The 17,563-nt window shown below is 35.4% G+C and overlaps 1 protein-coding gene across 2 annotated transcripts in view; it reads right to left on the bottom strand.

Moving 5' to 3' along the window:
- Window positions 1-17,563, bottom strand: part of LOC108029318 (unconventional myosin-VIIa) — a 792,260-nt gene that overhangs the window by 260,236 nt on the left and 514,461 nt on the right. For both annotated transcript variants that reach the window (XM_050890354.1, XM_050890355.1), the window contains exon 9: window positions 6,235-6,356. In XM_050890354.1, coding sequence (XP_050746311.1) covers window positions 6,235-6,356 — 122 coding nt within the window. The remainder of the gene's footprint in view (window positions 1-6,234; window positions 6,357-17,563) is intronic.

The following is a 17,563-nucleotide window of genomic DNA, read 5'->3' as shown; positions in this document are numbered from 1 at the left end:
TGATCGACGAAATGATCCAAAAATTTACCGATAAAAAGAGCAACAACAAGAAGGTCGTTCGCCATGTCACACAGGCCACGATCAACAAAAATCTGTAAAGCTAAAACAGTGCGAAACTGGACAAAACCCGCCCCATGGGCCAAACAGACAACACCACAGCTTTTTGTCGCGGGGCAAGAAGTCACTAGCATAGAGAAGAAAGCGAAAATCACGTGAGCCGCACCGCGAAGCTCTGGAACTAGCGCTCAGACGCTATTCTCATCAGATGCTGCGCTGGATCGTAAGCAGAAGTGCTCAAGCTAGTCAAAACCGAGCAAATCGTTTTTTTTCCAGATGCCCAGCTTCAGAGGCAACAGCCAAAAAACACGCAGAAATCCTGTTTCAGACGTGGCAAGGATGGTCATACGTATATGATTTGTGCTCAGAGCGGCGAAGGACCAGCACCAGGCTTCCAGGACGGGATACACCAGACGGAAGATCAAAGGACTAACAATCTGCAGCTGATGCATTGCCTTAAGCGTACACATTAGTGAATTCAGAGCAATAATGCAGGATATCGCTGACGACGATCGCATTCGTTGTTCTATCCTTTTCGCAGGTGACTTCAACGCATAGTCCACAACATCGAGCAGAAGTTAAATGTACGAGTATGTTAGTATGCTAAATAAAATGGGAAAGATATTCTAGCGCATAAACTGCACCCATCTGACGAAAAGATGTGGAGTACCAGGCCTTATATGCACAATATTTGGACTCAATTAGTTGGTCCCTAGCCCTTAAGCAAGCGATTGATAAAATTAGTGTCAGGATTAAATCGCAGCCACGATTCCTGTGGAAGCCTTAGGTTCGATCACCGACTGTGTTGCTCCTGCAATGCATAGATCTGCTCTTACGCCCCTTGCCCTAATAGGCCTTCCAATAAAACTTCTCTCACTTCCCCGGTACCACTTCCTGAGATAGGTATTTTACTTATTAGAAATATGCACGTTTTCTTATTGTACATTTTCTAAATACCACAGTTCAAAATTAAGTGAAAAGGGATTTTTAAAACACCTACATTTTGTACACCCGTAACTTGTGAACTACTTACAATCCTGTTATATATGTCATTAAAAACATATCAAACATATTTTCTCTTACTAGCATCGTTGAAAAACACAAAAGGAAGTAAACTTCGGCAAGCCGAAGTTTTTATACCCTTGCAGTTTTAAAGATATTATCAATGTTAGTAACATCATCTTACATTTATTAGTATTATTTTATTACAAAAATTATTTCATTAATTCTCTGACCGTTTCCTTGACACCTATATGTTAAAGTAGTCCTCAAAAGTAAAAGAAATGATACTCCTTATATTTTAAGAAAGTAAGTCAAACAACACCGAAGCAATTTTCGGATCGTTCCGATAATAGTTATATGATATAGACGCCCGATTTTTATAAATTTATATTCGAAATTCAGAACTAGCTATATCATACAGTCGTCTGATATCGATAAAATTAAATTCGAAATTCAGAACTATTTGAAAAGTTATAATTTTTAATTTTTTTTTCCGATTATTCCTATGGGAGCTCTAAGATATAGTTATCATACCCGGCTGGTTCCGACTTAAAAACTACCTGCAAAAGAAAGAAGACTTTTGGGAAAGATTTAGCCAGATAGCTTTAAAACTAAAGAACTAGTTTGCGTAGGAACGGACGGACAGACGGACGGTCAGAAGGAAATGGATACTTCGAATCGTCCTGTGATGCTGATCTAGAATATATATACTTTATGGGGTCGGAAACAACTCCTTTACTGCGTTGCAAACTTTTTCTGAAATCATAATAACCTCTGATTGTTTTTATTTTTCACAAAAAATATCGCAAATTTGTATATCGATATATCAAAGTGAGAAACGTTCTGAAACTTATATATGTATATATATATATTTTTTTTTTAATTTTGTTATTTCTGGAACTTTTGAAGCGGTCCCATGTTGGGTGTTCATTAACTTTGAGTAGCCGTTATTTAAAATCATTTGGTGACCCCGACGGGATACTCAACCTTACAAAAACTGGCCTAAGGAACATAATATATTCAGACCATTATTTCTAGAGGGTCCAGTGTTGAATAATGTGGTTATAATGTGGTTGAATAAAAACAACACATTGTACACAACAAAAATAATGGAATAAAGAAACGAAAGCTGTTATTACAGCATCAGTTGACAAGGACAATAAGACAATAAGGGTTTATTATAAATATCTTGTTTTAAAGTTTAAAATTTTACCGTACGTGCTTTTGAAAACCATTATATGAGTATGATCCATTTTCGAAATTGGTTAGAGAAGTTGTACCAAAAATATTTTCTCGTTCTGGCTTTATTCAAATCTGCTAGATTTTTGTGACACTTTTTTTTTAAAAGAAGTTTGTGGTTTTACACGACTCTAACTAACGTACTTTTAAATTCACACTATAGCCACCCGCCCTCAGAACCTTAGCTCATCCAGCTTCACAGTAGGTCAAACAACTTTAGAGAAAACGCAGCTAAGCCCAGCTTCTCAGGATACTCAGCCTCACCCATCTTCACAGGATACTTAGCTTGATCCAGCTTTAAAAGTTACCCATTTTTATCGGGTTTAACGGCCCTCAAAAGGTATATCAGCGAATCCAGAACAACCCGAAGAACCCAAATCAAGAGTGACTCATCGATCGGTTATCCGTCAACTACAGAGACAATGCAAAAAATTCAAATCATCTCTTATTCCCGCATCCAAAGCGCCAACAGGTCATGGTGATTTCGACAACACGACAACACTTGCCAACGATTAAAATCCAAGTACCAAAATTCAAAATTTTTGTCTTGCCTGCAATAGTTGACACCGTTGATTATGTGCCCATTGGACAGGGCTGCACAGCTCCAGCACCAGCTTTGAGTACCCTTAAAAATCCCGATATCTGAATAAAATCCTAGGATTAATCCGGTTTTGTATTATCTCAAGAAAACTATACCAACAGACTGTAAAATTCAGCGAACAGAATACCAACAAGTATACTACCGTTTATTGAGCGGCACGCTTGCATGCTTGAGACGGTGAGCTTACAACGTACAACAACGCTCTGCCATCTGTCCATCCACAATAAAGGGAGTTTGACCCCAAAATGCAGCGCCAAGCTATTATTCAAGTAGCAAGGAAGCTTAAAAGGAAAAGTTTCTGATCATAATAGGTTCACTCGCCGAGTCGATCTAGCCATGTTTTTATGTTTATTTGTCTGTAAGAAAGCTATGATTTGGGAAACTTAAAGAGCTCGAATGTATATATTTGGCTTGCAGATCCTTCCTGCTCAGTACGTATCAGACCGCTTCTACATTTTAGGTGCTGAAAAAAATTTAACTGAACCAAACAAACCGCAGACAAACTTTAAAACATCAAAAATTTAATGATGACATCTCGAAAACTCAAATATCAAACTAATCAAATATGGAAAACTGCTTGTACATCTCGATCTTTTTTTTACTCTTTTTAGCTGAGTACTACTTGGCTATTAGAGCCGTCACACACTTTATCGTTTTTCCTTGTTATTTTTTATCACAAAGTCAAATTAAGTTAGGTAATTATAATTCTTTTAATTTTTGGTTTTTTAAATAACTATTTTACATTTTATAAAATATATAATATATATATAAATATTTTATAAATATATTTCCTAAAAAAAAATTGTCGCGTTTAATTTTTGAGGACTTATGCCTCTTGCGTTGAAAAATACAGTGATTTGGATGGCTACTAAGCGCTAACCAATGTTCGCTTTAGGAACTCTTTAATATACTTATGAATGTTGTTTCTGAATTCAAAGAGTTAACCTTGATAGTACAAAACTGTCAGTGGGTCACCTAAACGCAAGAAGCCGCTCCTTTAAAATCGGTGAAATGAGTGCATCAGTGACGAATCCCAATTTAATTTTCAGCACTTATACCCAATTTGAAATGCCAACTCTGTCAGAATTTACCGACGCTAGGGAGCCTTAACCTTCCTTGATTGGAGATCCATAGCTTATTGGAAGCTCTAATGGTTCCCAGATTCAGCTGGTGAGCTAGAGCTGTCAAAGTAAGCTCTGCAAAATTCTGGTCCGTTAATCAGAAGAACGTTGTTCAGACTGATTGTGGAGAAGAGACTCTCGGTTATTCCATATAGAAAGGACTAATTTTACACCTGAAACGGAAACTTTAGATGTTTTGGTACATAAAAAAAGAATTCCCATCGAAAATCATTACAATGCAATAATTTTCTTATGTTCATAAGATATCTTTCTTAATTATGTGTGATCTCATGCAAATTTTTTTTGGCTAAATAATTAATTGGTTATTAAATCATACTTCTTGTAGGGGAGTGAATCGTTAACTCTAGTCTAACAACATATAGAACTGTGAGGATTTGAATAACCCCACACAAATCCCATCAGCACTAGCAGCAGATGGCCGGCCGCTTACCAGGTACGCGGCGAATTTGCGCAGTAATAACCCGGCGAAGAGCGGTTAGAGATCAAGAAAGTTTGGAAATTAAGTTAGAGAGCAAGAGAAATTGGAGACTAATGGTGGAGAACGTGAGAGTTTAGAGACCAATTATGGAGAAAAAGAGAGTTTGGAGACCAATGATAGATATAGAGAGAGTGAAGACTTGGCGAAAAGAGCGAGATATTTAGGCCGTGCGCAAAAGGGAATTAAAGGAGGCCTATATAAAGCCGCAGGGCGCTGACAGGACAGGCAGTCGATCACGAGGTAGTCGATCACGAGGAGTCGAACGGAATCAGTCGATCACAAGGAGTCAAACCATCAAGATCAGATATCAAAGTGAACAGTCTAACAACCCAGTAAAACTACAGGGGAGCCACAACAAGTCGAGTCGTCGGAAGCAGCGACGTGGGAGCCTACAAGGATCAAGATCGCTACGTCGAGACGTTTGGGATTGGGATTACAATGAATTTCTGAATAAACACACAGATAGCTGAGGTCTAGAGGGCATCACACGGCTAAGTCAAGGCGATCTGTTTGGCGTTACGCCTGGAGAGTCTGTCAGAGTTTGAGCAGTAGAGGCCAGCGACAAGTGATCGTGAGCTCGGAATGTAAGCCTGTCTAAACCCAGTGTACCTCGCCCCAAGTTCCGGATCGGCGTAAGCCCAAGAACCCGAGTACCAGAAGCCAAGCCACGCAGGAGAAGTTTGCAATTTATTTTTGAACAATATTTATATCTTTTGTAATTCAGATTTGGAAAAATACGCTTGACTTTCCTTTAGGAACACAACCCATTCACATTATCGGTCTGGCATTAGGTATTATTATTACTAATCCATAAAACAGTTATAACATATGGTATTTATACCAACCAATAACTGCAGAAATGAACAAAAAACATAGGAAGACAACTTTAAAAGTTTTCATTACCGGCCTCAAAGGCCGTTTCAGACGATATAATCCTTATGAATCCGCCTGACTTACCAAATGCAATGGTTTAGCTTAGGTATTAGAAAGAAAGAATATAATAGCTCATTTCGCAAATAGTTTCTAAGTTTGAGTGAATATGGACAAACCCCTTTAAAGCACAAACCAAGACAAAAAAGCAAGAATTTTTCAACCGGAGGAACAATAATATTATAAGGTTTTACTATGAAAATAAATAAAAAATTCTTGGAACAAGAGTAGATTTTTTAATAATAGACAGCTACAGCTTACTTTGTGCAGAGCCAATCAAAATAGTCGATTCTATTTAAATGCAAGGCTATAATAAATATCAAATTAATAGTCATAGTCAGAAGAACTGGAATCGAACAGATACCATAATTGAAACCAATCAAATACAGTTATGATGTGATAGTATTTAGTTATCCATTCACTGCGGATTTTTTTTATATATGGGAGACTCATTTATATTTTTATATATTCCTGTTCTTATACAAATGCCACAGTACCAATTTATATTTCTAACGTTTTAAATTTGCAATTATGATGCAGAAAAAATAAAAAAGGTAAAGATAAATAAAGAAAAAAATTAACCAAGAAGCTGACACTTAAGTGACTAAAAACAAAAAACATATTGCAGAGTAAGAAGAACAATTCATCCTATTTCAAATATAGGTACCCATATTTACGTTTATTTCATTATTTTGCTTTTGAGACTTTTTTAAAACCTTATAAAACACCAAATCAGTATCTTTGTTATCACAATTTTTTATAAGTTAGTAAGAAAACGAACTTACCATGGCTTTGTATTTTGAAGTACATCTATTAAAGACTGCAGCTGGTGCCGAAAATGATCACTTACAGTACATTTAGATTTGGATGATCCTCGAGGATAACTTGAACTTATGAACTGATGATCCTTAAAAAAATGGAGTATAATATTTTAAAGTAAATTAATAAAAACTTTAAAAAATAAATTATGTACAGTTAAATAAAGTCCGGTTAAGGACGTAACAAATTTTATTCCTAGTTAGAGATTAAATTAAAGAGTCAATTTTTTTAGCCTTTAGGATTTTTCTTTAGGATTCGAGTTTTGTTATTGCCCAAAGGTCGATTTTATGACTTAAATTTCTGGAATTTATTTCCGAACTTTCCTAGATACGATCAAATCGAACAGACAGACTAGGCTATTTCGACTCCCTCTTGTGTTCGTAATCAATAATATATATAATTTTATTAAGTCGTTTGATCAAGATTACTAGCCGTGCCTATCTAGCCATGTCTGTTTGTCGATCTGTTCGCATGAACACTGAGATCTAAGAAACTATAAAAGCTAGTGGGCTTTCTGCGCAGCACAATTTTTGTTTTTGCAGGGTGCGACGCCCACTTTAACGCCCGAAATTCGCGAAAGGCTGTGGCGCCTGCAGCTTTAATGCTAGATACATTACCAAACCTATAGTTTGAGCAACCCCCATTCTAACGCCCAAAACTTTGGCGCCCAAAGTTTTTATGCTAGAACATTTTTTTGTACTGAAATGTATTAGTCTTATCAATACCTATCTACCTTCTATATTACTATACAAGTAGTACTATATTGGTAGGTGACACTATACAATACCGCTTTGCTGCTTATATATATCCAGTTCCCTTTTGCTCTTTAAAACTGAGTAGGGGGTATCTGATAGTTGAGGCACTCGACTATAGCGTTTTTACAAATACAAGCGAACGGATTCTTGGTTTGTTGGTACGTCAAAACAAATGAAAAGTGTCAAACATTATCTTTTGAATCCCATACAAACAATGGAAGAAAACCATATAGAAACATACAGTTCTGGACATAAGAATTGTAGTACCTTCGGCTTTTATCTTTAACATTAAGTTGTTGTAAACTAGATTACCCTGATTGTCCTTTTTTGTTTTCAATCTTTCTTTTGTATATATCTACTACTTATTTTTAGTGCTCTACTCATAAAATGAGATAAAACAATTTAATAACTTATATTTATTATACTAGATTCATCGGAAAGTATGTAACAGGTAGAAGGAAACGTTTCTGACACCATAAAGTATATACATTCTTGATCAGGATCACTAGCCGAGTCGATCTAGCCATGTCCATATGTTCGTTATTCCGTATGAACGCTGAGATCTAGCAAACTATAAAAGCTGGAACAGCAGATTCCTGGGTTTCCTGCGCAGCGCAGGTTTATTTCAACGTGGTTCCACGCCCACTCTAACGCCCACAATTCTCGAAAATCTGTAACGCATACAGTTTTTATGATAGAAACAAAATTGTAGCTGAAATGTTTTTGTCTCATCAAGACTGACCAAAGGCGACAACGTTCGCTTTAAATAAGATTGGACTCTAGTCATTTCCGACTGTCCGTCCGTATGAACTATTAAAATAAACAATTAGAGTTATTGGTATTTGGCATTAGCAGGAACCCTTCTCTGACGCCCAAAACTGTGGACCTTACATTTTAATTGCTAGAACTAAAAATGTTAACTAAAATGTATTTGTCTCACCAATACCGATCGACTGTTTGCACAGCCCTCTCTAACGCCCATAAATGGCCAAAAAGTTTAAGTCTGTCTGACGCCCACATTACCATACGAGTATATTGAAATAGCGAGTAGGTGGGGCTTTACAATAACGCCTTGCTGCTTATATATCTCCATTTCTATTTTGCACTTTTAAGCTAATAACGGGTATCTAATAGTCGAGGCACTCGAATATAGCGTTCTACCATGTTTTTCTTAAATCCTTTTATTAATTTTGTTCTTGAAGAAAGGTTGAAAAATGGCAATCAAAGAATAAAATTGCATCTGCACACCTTAAAAAAAACTACGTCAGTTGTGGAATACAATATTCACAAAAAATAATAGCTTTTGTACTTATGAGTTGAATGAGAAAAGAATATGTGTTGACTTTTCAAGTTTTGGTGCTCAGGCACTGCTTATCCTATTGTCGACACGATAAGGGAAATCGTCTATACACTCTCCTTATATTAATTTAATTAAAATAATGACTCTATAGCCCTCCTCCTACTTTATCATAATCATTCATCATATTACTTATATTTCAATATATTTACTCTCTTATAAAAACAGTTCTCAACTATCGAAATGTGTTGCCATTTAGTCTAAATAATATTATTGTATTGGCTAACCATCGTACTTTGGCTTTAATTTCTCTTGTCTTTTGTATTTTCCTTTTTTTATTCGAAAACAAATTCTAAAGATGTCTGAAAATAATATGTATGGCAAGGAAGATGAAGGGGGGTGGTTGTTTAAAATACACGTAAAACTATTTTTTAAGAGTTTTATATTTTCGAACATATTATGCTACCTGAAAAATAAAACAATATGATACTATTTTCAAGTATATAAGCTTAAAGATTTTTCCTAATTTATTTACAAAGGATTAAAATATAAAAAGATGCATTTTATGAATTTATTTTAAAAAGTGATAAGAAGAGATAAAAAATATATCGTGCAGTACCGATTCCTTAAAAGCGAGTTCTATGACTTGTAAGCTAGTTTTGAATGTTTGTGAATGACCATCAAACTAACAGCCATTCTTGCTTCAATGTGAATATTGATGTATTTAACTCAGTGTGTACAATCAATAAAATCAGTAAAATCAAAATAATATTTCAAATAAATTTGTTAATAAGAAAAAACAAGAACCTAAAACTATAAAAGTATTCTCTCAGATTTAAAGATATCGGGCTGAAACTTTCTATTGCAGGTAGTATATATGTCGGAACCAGCCCGGTCGGACAGCTATATCTTATAGCTCCCACAGGAACTATCGGGGAAAAAAATTAAAATCTTTCGTGTTTTTTAACATATAAATTTATAAGCTTGGAAATAACATTTTTAAATTAGTTCTGAATTTCGAATTAAATTTTATCAAAATCGGACGACTATTTCATATAGCTCCCATAGGAACAATCGAAAAATTAGTGGTAAAATAATATTGAAAAATTATATTTTCGGTGTTTCTTAACTTATAACCTCCTGTGCTTGGAAATAACATTTTTTATTTGGTTTTGAATTTCGAATTAAATTTTATGAATAAACTAACTGTATCATATAGCTGCCATAGGAACGACCGGAAAATTAGTAGGAAAACATGCAACATAATTTAAATCTTTTGTGTTTTTTAACATATAACCTTATAAGCTTAAAAATAACATTTTTTAATTAGTTCTGAATTTAGAATTAAATTTTATTAAAATCGTACGACTATATCATATAGCTGTCATAGGAACGATCGGATAATTGGTGGGAAATAATGTGAAACAACCTATAGCTTTGGGGCTTTTTGACATATTATCTTAAAATATTGGGAACATAAATTTTTATATTTTTAAGAATTTCGAATTCAATTTAATAAAATTATTGATTATTTTTTATAACTGCAAGGATATACAAACTTCGGCTTGCCGAAGTTAATGCGGTCGTCCAATTTAACCGGAACTGGGATAATTTTCTAAAGTACAGAAGCATGTCTACCAAACAAAGGTATTTTGTCATTATTTAATAATTTTTATCCACAACTAAACCTCTAGCCGTCAATAATGTGTACACTTCCTTTAATTCTGTGCCTGTTCTTTTTTTATTCTGGGAATCTCTTTAGCTGACTAGGTCTTAATATGTTTGTATTAAGTCGGCCACGATCTATGTTAATTAATAGGCTTATGATACCAAATTGCATATTTTTCGTCTTTCATCTCTTTCATTTACATCTATAATGTTATGTATGATAACCAAACAACTTGGTTATCCAACAAAAGTTGATCGACTCTTTGTACACATAATAAGATTCTTGCAATACAGCTGTCATATTCTTGATTCTTTCGTTCATTCCTTTAAAATTTGAGCCGTTCTTGCGTCATCCGTCGGATTCGCGTAGTGACGGCGCGCGAAGAGCCGTTGGAGAACGTGAGAGTTTGGAGAGCAAGAGAGCTTGGAGAGCTAGAGGGTCTGGACACCAAAAGAGTTTGGAGACCAAGGATGGAGAAAGAGAGAGCGGAGACTTGGCGAGAAGAGCGAGGATGCCGTGTGCAAAAGGAAGTAACGGGACGCCGCCGGACTTTGGACGCGGACGTGAACTTTGGACAAAGAAAGAAGGTGCCACATCTCGGCAGCGGAGCGGCACACAAGCATGCCATATGAGTCACGACCTTAGCAGAAACCCCGTGGGACCATCCGGCACAGAGCAAGGGACAGGCGGTCGTGTGTAGAGAGGAGTGATCCTGGAGAACTCGTCAGTCTGTTCACCATAGTCTGAGAACGGTGACGCTTCCCTAAGCCCTCAGAAGTTTGCAACGCAGTGAAGGAAACGTTTCCGACCCCATAAAGTATATATATTCTTGATTAGCGACACTAGACGAGTCGCTCTAGTCATGTCCGTCTGTCCGTCCGTCTGTCTGTCCGTTTCCACGCAAACTAGTCTATCAGTTTTGAAGCTATCGGGCTGAAACTTTCCCAAAAGTCTTCTTTCTATTGCAGGTAGTTTATAAGTCGAAAGCAACCGGATCGGACAACTATATCTTATAGCTCCCATAGGAAATATAGGGGAAACATATTAACATATAACCTAAGATGGGAAATATCATTTTTTAATTAGTTCTGAATTTCGAATTATATTTTATCAAAATCTGACGACTTTATCATATAGCTGTCATAAGAAAGATCGGAAAATTAGTGATAAAAGGATATGAAAAAATATATCTTTGGTGTTTTTTAATATATAACCTTCTAAGCTTGGAAATAACATTTATAATTAGTTCTAAATTTTGGATTCAGTTTTATCAAAATCGGACGACTATATCATATATCTGCCATAGGGACAATCGGAAATTTAGTGGTAAAATAATATGAAAAACTATATCTTATATCCATCAATCAATCCATCCAACAAAAGCTATTGCAGCAAATGTACCACAGCGTACAAAATTTACAATAACAAAATACGCAGCCTAAAATTAGAATAGGTAATTTTTGTGGGTGCAAGACCAAAGAGCCTTCCTATGTGCTGCTTTAAGCAGCTCTTAAACTAATACACAAGTTTTCATTTTCAATGGTATATTTATACCCGTTACTCGTAGAGTAAAAGGGTATACTAGATTCGTCAGAAAGTATGTAACAGGTAAAAGGAAGGGTTTCTGACCCCACAAAGTATATATTTTTTTAATCAGGATAACTAGCCGAGTCGATCTAGCCATATCCGTCTGTCCGTCCGTCTGTCTGTCCGTTTCCACGCAAACTAGTCTATCAGTTTTGAAGCTATCGGGCTGAAACTTTCCCAAAAGTCTTCTTTCTATTGCAGGTAGTTTATAAGTCGAAAGCAACCGGATCGGACAACTATATCTTATAGCTCCCATAGGAAATATAGGGGAAACATATTAACATATAACCTAAGATGGGAAATATCATTTTTTAATTAGTTCTGAATTTCGAATTATATTTTATCAAAATCTGACGACTTTATCATATAGCTGTCATATGAAAGATCGGAAAATTAGTGGTAAAAGGATATGAAAAAATATATCTTCGGTGTTTTTTAACATATAATGTTCTAAGCTTGGAAATAACACACTTCATTTAGTTTTGAATTTCGCATTAAATTTAATCAAAATCGGACGACATTATAAAATAGCTGCCATAGTAACGGTCGGAAAATTGGTGGTAAAATAATATGAAAATATTTTATCTTCGGTGTTTTTTAACATATAACCTTCTAAGCTTGGAAATAGCATTTTTTAATTAGATCTGAATTTTGAATTTAAATAACATTTTCTAATTAGTTCTGAATTACTAATTAAAGTTTATCTAAATCGGACGACTATATCATATAGCTGTCATAGGAAAAGTAGGGAAATTAGTGCGAAAATAATATGAAAAAATTATTTACTAAAGTTGATTATTTCTTTTAACTGCAAGGGTATGCAAACTTCGGCTTGCCGAAGTTAACTTACCTTCTTGTTTTTGGTATTAAATCTTTACCTTTTTTAAGCATTTCAAAGTAAACGTCCCTATTATAAAATATTATTAAACTCCAAGAGGAGGCTACAATTGGGTTTAAATACGAGTATATTGCCGAAGACTTATTTGAACCTCTTTGATGAACCTCTTGTTTGTCTTTTCGGTTTTGTTTCTTCGTGATCCGATTCTATTTTTTTCCCTCGAGTTTTTATACCCTCGCAGAGGGTATAATGATTTCAGTCAGAAGATTGAAGGAGATCAGCGTTATTAGACGAGTCGATCTAGCCATGTCCGTCTGTCCGTCCTTCTATCCGTCCGTTTCTTCCCAAAAGTCTTCTTTCTATTGCAAATAGTATATAAGTCGAAACCAGCCGGATCGTATAACTTATCTTATAGCTCTCATAGAAACTAGCGGGGAAAAATTTTTAGAAAAATGATGTCTTCGGTGTTTTTTAACATATAACCTTCTAAGCTTGGAAAAAACATTATTTAATAAGTTCTGAATTTCAAATTAAATTTCTTCAAAATCGGACGATATATTATATAGCTGTCACAGCAACGAACGGAAAATTGGAGGGAAAATGATATGAAACAAATTATAACTTTTTATTTTATAATATTGGGAATATCATTTTTTTAAATTTTCACTGAAATCACTGAAAACATTAATCCTTAAAAATATCACATGGTGATAATAAAGTTGATTGTTTCTTATATTTGCAAGGGTATACAAACTTCGGCTTGCTGAAGTTAACTTCCTTTCTTGTTTTTTAATAACTTGCTCAAAATATCTTCTAGAATTTTTCTTATGGTTCAGTACCATAACTAAAACAAAAACTTGGTAACAAGAAGGAAAGGACGGAAAATTTATATTTTGGTAACTTCTGTGGCTAGTAACTCCATTAGTTAGTGTGTTGAAATGTCCTCTAGAACTATTAACTATTAACCTTTAAATAGTGGCAAACTGGTCAGTTCTCGCATAATAACTCTCTATATCAACAACATATAAAAAATACGTTTTTCGCGAATATTCCAGGAACGATTCTGTTTAACATTTGTTAAGTAACACTAGTGTATACAGGGATAACTCTAATGAATGTAAGATAGTGTAAAAGATTATTTATCTAGAATGTATTGTAAATGAAGAAAGAACACTGTAGTTGACGCAATCGCCTATCAGAAAGAGATAGAAATAGTGACGACGAGCACCAGGAGGATGCGCGAAGTCGACTATATAGTTGTCGACTATATAGTTGTCGAATATATACACGAATAAATTAAAATATACAGTAATCGTTCAATGGTTACTTGTAATACCTCAATCAAAGGGTATTGCAAAAATAAAGGATTGCGTGCCGCGAATTTTTAAAAATCAATTGGTTTGGGAGAGGGTTTTAAAAGTTCAAAAGTAAAAATTTGACATTTTTGAGGCCGGTAGGTATAATTACCCCCCGCTATTAACCTAATGGTATTCTCACTTAAAACACGCGTACAATGACTCTCAACTGTCAAAATCGGATGCTCCGTTCAAAAGTAACGCGCAAAACAAGATTTTCACGTACATCTCAAAATAAAAATATAATTATGTTTTTTCTGTTTATCCTATTTAGGATCCTGAAAATTTTAGATGATGCTAATCAGCTTAATATAAAAAACTTTAGTTCTACCAATTTGGAAAAACTACCTAGTTTGGCGGGAATACTGCTATGAATAGCTTCAACCTTAACTTACGAACTATTTATGTCTTTCAAGCTTGATTTGTCTAAACAGAACCGTTTAAGAACTTTGGAAAATTTTTCTTTTATTCCGATTTTGTAAGTTTTTTTCTGATTGCTCAAAAACAGATCTAACGATTTCAAATTAAATTGTTTAGCTGTATAGTTATAAGGATTCTTTAAGTCTTGACGTACAACCCATTTCTGTAAAAAGTCCCGTTTTAAAGTTATTCATAAACAACAAGAAAGGAAGTTAACTTCGGCTATCCGAAGTTTGTATACCTTTGCAGTTATAAGAAATAATAAACTTTAGTTGGTAGGCTTAGTTGAAGGCTTCATTGAATAAAATAGTTATTTCATTGTTTCTCTGACCGTTTCTTTGACAGCTATATGTAAGAGTTATATTCCCAATGGTTATAGAACAATATGTCAAAAAACACCGAAGCTATTATTTGTTTCATATTATTTTCCCACCAATTTTCAGATCTTTCTTATGACAGCTAGAAGATATAGTCGTCCGATTTTGATAAAATTTAATTCAAAATCAATTTAAAATTTTATTTCCAAGCGTAGAATTGTATATGTTAAAAAGAAACCAAAGATATAATTTTTTTAAATTTTTTCATGACATTTTATCTATTGGAAGTGAGCTTATTGCGTTGTCAGTGTCAGTATGTTTTTGTTAACGGTGCGTAAATGAGCTTCGAAGAGCCAACATTAAATTTTGTTTTAAAATTGGCTAAACTTTTACCGAAACGTTTCAATTGATGAAACAAGTTTATGGCGATGATTGCCTATCCCTATCCATCGAAACTGGGCGTGAATTCATCAAAAATAAGCCGAAATCATTATTGAAATTCATTGAAATAGAATTTAACATCTCCAAAACGTCGATATATCGCATTTTGACCGAACATTTGGGCTCACAAAAAGTGTGCGCGCGGCTTGTTCCGCACAAATTGACTGACGTTCAAAAATTGCTCAGAACTAAACATTCGAAGGACATCATTAAAGAGGCAAAAAAGACCCGAACTTCCTTTACAAGATTGTGACTGGTGACGAAACGTGGTGTGTTCAATATGATCCCGAAATGAAACACCAGAATGAATGGAAACCCAAAAAATCGCGCCTGGAGAAGTCAAAAGTAAAGACAATGCTGATTTGTTTTTTTGATTCCATGGGTATTGTCCACAAAGAATTTGTTCCACCCGGCCAAAACATTAATCTACCTTGAGTTTTAAAGCGTTTGGTGAGCCGTCTCATCGATCGAGGCTTGTGTACAACTATTCGACCAAAAATCACATTTTAACCATAAACCACTGTCCGTATTCACCTGATATGGCACCGTGCGACTTCTATCTTTTCAGAAAAATCCATTTGCCGATGAAAGGAAAGCGTTATGCAGACGTAGAGGCCATTCAAAAGGCTTGCACAGGCATACTGGCGGCCATACTGAGCAAAGAGCTAAATGCAGTTTTCAAAACACAGGATTCCTTAGAAATACTACTACTAGAAGGACAAGAATTAGCGCCAGTAACCCTTAAGGACCAGAAATGTGGCATACAGAAAAGGGCAGGAAATCTATCTACAGAATCAAACCGATTTTTGAAGGGTCCAGGTTTCGTAAGAAGAAGAAGTTTTTTTCAGTGGGGTGCCACGCACACTCTAACGCTTACAATTTGCGAAAGACTGTAGCGCCTGAATGTTTTGTGTTGGTCTCGTCAATAACTATTGTTTGAGCCAAAAAACGTTTTGGCACGGCCACTCTAACGCCCATAAAATGACCAAAGTGTGCCGGCCACAGTTTTCATTCTAGGACATTTTTTTTCACAAATATACTTGTCTTTTCTGTTTCTTGAAAGAAAAACAAATGAAATATGGAGGCAGTTTGGGGTCGCTTTTTAGAGCAATTTAGCATGCGTCTTCAGTATTCGAATTTAATTGTTTTAAATTTTTTGATCAATTTGGTATTCTAGCACTTGCTGTTTTTCAGGGCCATTTTTTTGTTATAATGATAGAAAGTGATGTTAACGATAGGTGTAGAGGAATGTCGTGACATATTTAAATATTTATATTTGTCTAAACAAAGGATAGCATTTTCAGGTTAAGAATAACAAATATATTTTTTAGTTTTATATTGGTATTGATGAATTATAAAATAGGTATTAGATTAAATCCGTTAGAGAATATCATTTAGAATTTCTGGAAGGGTGTACGGTTACATACACACATACGCACGCAAACCATTTTCAATATGGTTATCGCTGTGAACGGCAGTCCACTTAATGACTGTGCGAAGGCGACTTCAATATATACACGAAGAAATAACAATTTACTGTTATAGTGCGATCATCATGAAACCTTTTTCAGCTCTAAAAATGCACTTGGCGTTCTTGAGTCGATGATTGTGTGTCAGTAGTGAATTATAGCGCTGCAGGGTAAGTGTATGTTTTTAGCGTTATGGGCGAGTTTTAGCGTTATTGTCTTTTGTGGGCTTTCAAGAGGGCTTGGTACAAACTAACGCTGCACAAAAAATTCAAGAATCTACATGCCGATTTTGTGTCAGTAGTGAATTATAATGCTGCAGGGTAAGGTATCGCTCTCTTTTTCACTCTGAGGTGCTCACAGCCATATGGTATGTTTAAGACTACATGTTAGGGTGCAGAATTTTGGTATAGGGAGGGAAATGGTAGTCGATTGTTACGTGGGTATATTAGTGCTTGAGTTTGTCATTTGCGCCTTAAGAACTTCAATCAAAATTTATCTCCTGGGACAAAGTTTCTACCCCGGCCGATTCTGCGCGAGCTCCCACGGCTCAATTTCAGGTGAGTCGCCTAGCCTTGGCGCGCTCGCACTTTGGTGAATCTCTTCGCGCATTGACGATTGGTTCACTCATCTGGTGCATAGTTTTGATAATAATCTTTTCTTGGTCCCTCCGCTTTTTTAATAACTTTGTTATTTCGTGCAGATTAACACAGACTCGCAATTTCTCACTTTTTATAGTTTTCAAAACGGCTTCTCAGCAACGTAAACACTGAATAAGTTAGCTGCTTCAACACAACTGGGTTCCGCTAAACTAACATGCCCTTACATTCTTTTTCTAGTCAGCTCAAATGTTCCAATCGGAAACTGGCTGCATCTACGAGTATACCAGGAATCAGTCCAAAACCCCCATCGCCAGTCGTCGGAAATCATGTTGCTTGACCGATCATTGTTGGGCTCCACAACTGTTTTCCTGTTTCTCTAGACTCGAACCTATCAAACGAGCTGACAAATTAGCCTAGTCCGTCGTGGGGCGTCGACCAGAGAAACTAAAATTAGTCTATCAGCACCTATTTCTAAGTACGAGTATACTAATATAAAAGGGATAACTCATAGTTTTGGTTTAATTAAAATCAGGGATAAGCGACAAAGC

This window comes from Drosophila biarmipes, unplaced genomic scaffold, assembly GCF_025231255.1.
Source record: "Drosophila biarmipes strain raj3 unplaced genomic scaffold, RU_DBia_V1.1 ptg000022l, whole genome shotgun sequence".
NCBI classification, from domain to species: Eukaryota; Metazoa; Arthropoda; class Insecta; order Diptera; family Drosophilidae; genus Drosophila; species Drosophila biarmipes.
Note: the sequence above shows the minus strand (reverse complement) of the source record. Positions and strands in the feature narration are given on the sequence as shown.